Source organism: Choloepus didactylus, chromosome 4, assembly GCF_015220235.1.
Source record: "Choloepus didactylus isolate mChoDid1 chromosome 4, mChoDid1.pri, whole genome shotgun sequence".
Classification (NCBI taxonomy): domain Eukaryota; kingdom Metazoa; phylum Chordata; class Mammalia; order Pilosa; family Megalonychidae; genus Choloepus; species Choloepus didactylus.
In genome coordinates this window covers 155657227-155664417 of record NC_051310.1, presented here as the reverse complement: position 1 = coordinate 155664417, position 7191 = coordinate 155657227, and the positions used below count along the sequence as shown (strand labels likewise).

Genomic DNA, 7191 nt, shown 5'->3' with positions numbered 1-7191 from the left:
CAGATTAAAGATTTGCATACCAAAAAAGGAATAAAGAATCCAAAATAAAATAAAGAAAATAAGAGATAAAGTTTTTTTATTTTGGAGTGCTATGGATTTTCAAATAAGACATAAACCCAGAATCCATAAAAGAAAATTTCAATAAATTTGACTACACACTAAGTTTTAAACCTGCATGTCAAGAATAGGTCATAAATAAAGACAAAAAAGTGAATACTAAACTAAAAAAAAAAAAAAAAGATATATGGGGCATTCACATGACAGCTTTTCTTAATATAGAAAATGCAACTTAAAATAAATATATATATATATATATATATATATATATATATATATATATATGATAAGACTAGAAAATGGGACACACATGAAAAGGTAATTTATAGAAAAAAAGCAAAATGGCTTTTAAATATCTGAAAAGGACAGCCATCTCATTCATAATTAAAGAAGCGGTTTTAAAAACAAGAAAGCCATATGGATTTGTAAATGTTGAAAACCTTGGCAATACAAAAGATTATGGGGAAGCAGCCATTCTGCCAAATTCACCACTATCAGTGGCATAAATTAGTGAAACTTATCTAGAAAGCAATTTGGTTGAACCACATAGAGTACTATGAATACACTCAATTTCTTGAATAATATTTTATTTTCTAGAGAGTAAATAATTGACACATTATTCTGTCTTTTTATATGATCTTTTATTTCATTTCATTTCATTTATTTTTAACTTTCTAACTTTCTATGCATGGTTCTTTAATTCATCAAAGACTACCAATTTTCTGATGGTTTAGGGAAAACATCATTGCTTGTTACATAGGTGGTTGGGGAACATAAGTGGTCAATTGTTAATAAATTATCTCACCCAGTCCCCCTATTTTCATAACTCCTTCCCAAATACCAACAACACACACACAGAGCACCATCTTCCCCAATTATTCACAGGTCATTGGTGCTTCTGATCCCTAGGGCTTCCACCAGGGCACACACTGGGCAGCTTCTTCTTGGCTTCCCCCACTACCCTCAGGTTTTGTCTTTATCTCATCCATTATGCAAGTTTTTGTTTCTCCTTCTATATCTCACCCTCTAAAACTTTGTTGGCATCACTTGTCTGTTGTAATCTTTTCTATTCTCTTTGTGCCAGAAGTTAATGACCTTTTTACTTTATTTAGTGTATTTTTAATAGGACTTCAGGGGGATTCAAAGATAAATATTTACTTAATCTACCATGTTTAGCCAAATTGTTAACTCAGCTTTTCCATAGACCTTATTGTATGGTTTAAAGTGTATTTAACGTGTACTTACATTTGTAAAGACATGTTTAAATATTAGTTGATGTTTAAACCAAATCTAATAAAAAAGTAATTAAATTTAAACCAAAATATCAAACAAATAAAAAGGGAAACGCATCAATACTATCTTAGCTAATTCATAAAAGCTTAAGATAACAGCCTCTGAGAAAAGATAAAAGAGAAAACTTTCAGGGAGAAAGAGGAGTAGAGAAAAAAAATATTTTAGAAGGAAGGGACATTTCAAAGCCAATACCATGTTCATCCTCTCCCACTGTCACAGCCACTGCAGAACCAGAGAGCATGCAACAGCTCCCTTACTACTATGATCAAAACCCTTCTCCCCAAGCAACAAAAGCCCTCTTAGTGGGTCAAGAAATCAATATTGATTATATAAGACTACCCGAATATTTGCAAAAATCATTAGTATATCTGCAATGAAATCCAAAGATTTTTTTTCAGAACACCCATATCCCTTACCCACATACCCTCTCCTACTCTTAAGGTTTCCCTCCCTCTTTGAGAAGAAGGGACAAACTGGAGTTAAAGAAACCTGTAGGATTTCCCCAACCATTGTCACCTGTATAGACTGTCATGAAGAATTTCTGCTCAAGAACATTTTCTCTCACCAGATGCTGCTGACACTGAGAAACACCTCACTCAGGGCCTTTTTGTTCCAGAGCCAAGGGATCTATGTACTGGCCAGAAAAGAAAAGTTTAAAAATGAGTCATTTCATTGATTCTGTTTCTGCCCCTTCATTTTTTTTAACTGAAGCCTGCATCTACCACCTGATTTAACAAAACATGAATTATAAAAATTGTACCTTTTCTTTCCTTTCATTGTTCAGTTACATGAAAGATTTGGTTCCTCTTCCTTTCTCCATTAAGAACCCATGGTTCTGGGACCCTATGCTCTCTCTAACAGTATAATAAGAAACAGCAGTGTCTGCCAGGATAACCTGGAACCAGATGTGGGGGCTGGACTGCTCTGCAAGGAGAAGAACTGAGACCACTTCATTGTTCATGAGGTTTAACATTTCATTGATTGTGGCCCTGTTTGAGGAACTATTGGTGCCAGGATCTATTTTCAATTTCATTAATGAAGAGTAGGTTATGGAGATGTTCACTTCTTGTTCTTCTGCTCTTTGCATGACCTTTGCCTCCACCAAAGGCCTTGGGGACAAGCAACACTAGACTGTGCTGAAGCCAGAGTGGATCCCAGGGTCAGATCCTCGGCAGTCAGGCCCCTTGTAGCTGCTCAGAGTTTGTGCTCAGCTCCCCCTGCAGCTCACATCACTGTGTCACTCAGAGCACAGTAATACACAGCCGAATCCAGCTCTTGGATTGAGGGTTTCTCCAAGTGGAAGGACGTGGTTTCCTTATTGTATGTGGCTTCAAATCCTTTGTTGCTTCTCTTCTCATTGGCTTTTGTGGCCTTCAAGAGGAGCTGTGGTCCTTCTCCGGGATGTTGAACATACCAGAAAAGAAAAGGGTAGCCTGCAGCTGTGTAAGTGCAGTTCACAGTCAGCAGAGCCCCTTCTGAGAGGGCCACTTGTCCTTCCATCTGGGTCACTGAGTCTCCACTGGTTCCTCCTGGAGAAGGGGTAGGGATTAAAAGTTTAAAGTTTGTCATAAAGCTCTAGGATAAAATTATGGTTTAAGTTCTTACTAATGTAATAAATGAAAGAATCCAAATTTTAAGAGCCATTTTACTAACCAAACATTAAGAATATCACAGTCAGTAAGCCTGAAGAAGAGCTCATCTTTAGAATGCCTCCTGAATAATGTTCTTGATTCTTAACATGCAAAAATGTTTATATCACAGTGAAGGCTAACACACTGGAAATGTGTTTGTGTTAGGAAGCTGCACCCCCTGGTGGACAAGACACTGAGCTAGGATGACTATTCCTTGACTCCTCCCCAAGGTCAGAACCATGTCGTCATCCCTGACCTCATGTATTAGGCACATGTATGTCATCAAGTGGCCCTTGTGAATCTGAAGGACAGCTGTCGTAACCTCTAGGGTCTTTTTATTCCTGGGACACTACCTGACACAGAGGTTCTTTAGCAGAGAACCAGGGCATTCCTGTAGCTGAAAACATAGCAATTTTTTTGGACATTCAATAAGAGACTTTATATCCACTGTGGGCCACTCTATAATCCATTGGAATCTCAAAAAAGGGTTTCAGTTGAAATTAAAGGAACTAATATGAAGTCAAGGCATTATTGAGTGATTCTGTATTTTTCAGCACTATACCCAATAGGTGGAACAGTGATGGACCAGATATTCAATATCTGCTAAATAAAACAAAAACAATGAGTAAAAAAACAAATAAAAAAATAATGAAAAAATGTTCTTTGATTGGGAAATCACTCTACATGAAATACTGTATTACCCCAGTTCTTAAATAGTATCAATTGTAAGGAAATTTATCTTTAAATAAAAGCCTTTAGGGGGAAAAGTCACAGAGTATTATGCCTGACTTTCAGAAACATTGAAAGGTGAAAATATGAGTCCTAGACAGAGGAAATACAGTAATAAAATTACTGAATCCTACAAAATAATCAGAAATCAGTATTTTATCCCCCCACAATTTCAGTGACTCAAAAATAAGGTGAAAACACATGTGAACAGATGACAAATTACTAATCCTATACTCTCAATAGAGATCTAATCTTAATGATGCTTTCTACTGCTGTTCCTCTGCCAACATTTTGTTGCCAAATTGAAATAAAATCATTTTCCCCAGAAGATATGGATTTTCATCAAAAGACTTGAGCATGTGTTAGGACCCTCAGTCCATTAACTAGGTATATCCATTTCTTTCAGTCTTAATTTGTCCCAGTAATGTTTTGTAGATTTAAGTGTACAGACCTTGCACATCTTTTGTAAGATGTACCCCCAAGCCTGTCATATTTTCGATAATAGTTTAAACGATACTAATTTTTAACTTTTCAATTTCTGATTATTCATTGCAATTATATGCTAATACAATTGTTTTTGTATATTGATCTTTGATCCTGTAACCTTGTGAAATTCACTTATTCTAGTGTTTTTTGTAAATTATCTTGAATTTTCTACATAGATGGGCATTTTGCATGCAACTGCAGATAACTTCACTTCCTCCTTTCCAAACTATATGTTTTTTGGTCTTTCTCTTGCCTTATTGCACTGGGTAGAACACCTAGTACAACAATAAACAGAAGTAGTGAGAGCAGAAATTATTCCCTTTTCCAGATGTTAGGGATAAAGGATTCAGTCTTTCATTACACATAACATTTGATGTAAGTTTTTCATAAATGCACTTTAATACTTAAAGAAATCCTTTCAATTTGCTATTGCTGAGAGTTTATAGTCAGGACTAATGCTAGTTTTTTCAAACTTTTGCTGCACGTATTGAGATTGCCCTTTTTAATTTTCATTTGCTTTTTGTCAATTTCTTTGTGTCCATTATTAATAAATTCTCACAACAAAACATTAAGAAAGATATTACTGTCCTGTTTTACAAAAAATGAAAAAAAGCTCAGAATTATTTAGCAAGCACATGCCAGAGCTAATAAACTTGAACACACAACTCTCTGATAGCAAAACCTCTGTTCCCAGATTGTTTTTAAGGAAAATTTGACAGGATAGAAGGCAGAAAATTTAACAAGACATTGAAATATTTTTAGACAGAAGTTAGTAAGTTAAGAGGTTCTGTATTCATCCAAATGGAACTATGGGAAAAATAATCAAGTAATTGCAGGTTTGTTTCTTTAACCAAAAGAAGTAAAACATACAAGTAAACAAACTGCAACTCAGGGGCTGACCACTAGGGAGGGACATGAGCAGTCCTTCAGACCAATTGTTGGCTGCCTGCTTTGAGCCATGCACTGCAGCAAGGATGTCAAACACTTCTGGGCTTTTGTCAGCTGCCAGGTTACTGGCACTTCATTCATGGCCAGTGATCACTCTAGCTCCTTCTTTTAACTTGCTTGTGATAAAGGTGTCTGGAGCACAGTTGTTCAAATTAACCAGTAAAAGTTCATCATCTGCACTTGCCCTATATAACTAACATTTAAATCATGATTTCACCTGGACATTATCAGTTACAGTTAAGAAAAAAGGCTTTATTTCACAAGATTATGAGAAGTTTAAGTAGAGAAAGAGGAACAATTTTCAGAGGCATTCCAGGAAACTGAAGGGTCTTTACATTGTGTAAGTTTGAAATGTAGCTACTTCTCCAGCACTTTCCAGAATAAAACTTGGAGCAACTCACTATAAAAGACAAATACACAGATAGTTATAAAGCCATTTGTATGAATGGAAGCCACAGCTTCAATAAAAACATGGCTAAATAAACTCATCATTTCCCCATATCCTTATAGAAATAATCTAAAAGCAGCAACGAGATTAAAAACAAGAATGCACACTATATTTATCACAACAGTCAAATTAAGGAAGAGAATCCAAATATTTGTAAGAGCTGCCAAAATCATGTGAACTTGCTCAAATGCATATGTACAGTGTAGGTACAGAGAGTTATCTCAGCTCAAAATCCATCAAACCAGTCTCAAAAACATTTTTAAGTCTCTTAATTTGTTAATATGAAGAATTAAATCAACATATTTACAAATATTACATCACCCTACATTCTTGAAATAAACTCAATTATGTTGTATTTAGTTTTTTCTAAGTATGTATTTGTGCTCTCCTCACTGTTTGCTTCCTTGTGGCTGCATTTCAGTTATTTTCAAAGATCAGATTGTGGTTTTATAACTGACTTTATTATTTTTCCATTGATCCATCAATTTCTGCTCTTATCTATAATATCTTCCAACAGCTTTCATTCATTTTATTTTGTTGCTCTATTTCTAACTGCTAGAGTTATATGCTTTGTTTTTGTTCTTCATTGTATATTTAAAAAAGAATCCTATCACCTGGAGATGATTGACCTGAGTTTAGTATTGTGTCTATCACTTACTAGACTTATGAACTGAGGTAAAATATAAGGCTGCAATGTCTATCTGTCTCCTGGTTTAGTATTTTCAGTCAGTAGCTAAACATGGCTTCAAAACTCAGTTTTGAATGAGTTATAGAAAGAAGGCAGGGAACCTCAGCTTTTTTTGTTTGTGTTTTTTTGGGGGAGGTGACCCCAGTTTTGAGCTCAGAATTACAAATTCAGGGTTTTATAGTGGGAATGGACAAAGAAGGCAGGGAGCCACGAGGGTGCATGCACATAAGTGCTGACAAAGCTGTTTCTTAAAGTTTGTCCCTCTGGGCCTAACCTCCCAGGAAGGTGGCCTTGGGGAAAGATAAGGAAGACACAGAGATAAGAGAGTTTGTGCAGGAATGCACATAATTGCTGAGGAAGTTGGAAGAGTTGGTGGATATTGGAAAGTGTGAAAACATTACTATGTTACAGGAGCATATATGAGTTGAATTGATGGAGGCAGGACAAATATCTTGCTCCACAACCAAATGTCAAAATACCTGAAATTCCACCATTAAAAGTGTTCCCTTTAAGATTTCTACTCTACACATCTGCCTTTCAAATGCAAATAAAAGAGAAAGTGGCAATGAAAAAATAAAAAGTCAATCATCAGTCATCCATTGATTACCATGCAAGCTTTAAGGCACTGAGAAAATGAGGTTGGAAGTGGAAGGAGGAAATTGGTGAGAATGAGAATTTTGGATTGTGGAACAGTGATTGGGCAATCAGACCTAGAAGCTTGGGGGTGGACAAAGTAGGCCTCATGGAGGCGATGGCATTAAATGCTTTGGGGGGAGTGGCGAAGTGAAGGCAAGTGCAGAGAAAGGAGGGAATGTCATACTCTGACCTTTCACAATGTCCCTCTAACAGGCCCTAATTATTGATAATTTTATGGTTAAGACTGGTGGTGGGCAGGTAAACCTACAGCATCG

At 36.0% G+C, this 7191-nt stretch overlaps 1 gene segment (V, D, J or C); it reads right to left on the bottom strand.

The window, feature by feature from the left end:
- Nucleotides 1-2574: 2574 nt before the first annotated feature.
- On the bottom strand, nt 2575-3049 carry LOC119532944. The segment is given in 2 exon segments: nt 2575-2879; nt 3004-3049. Coding segments are annotated over 2 exon segments (351 nt in total).
- Nucleotides 3050-7191: the final 4142 nt, after the last annotated feature.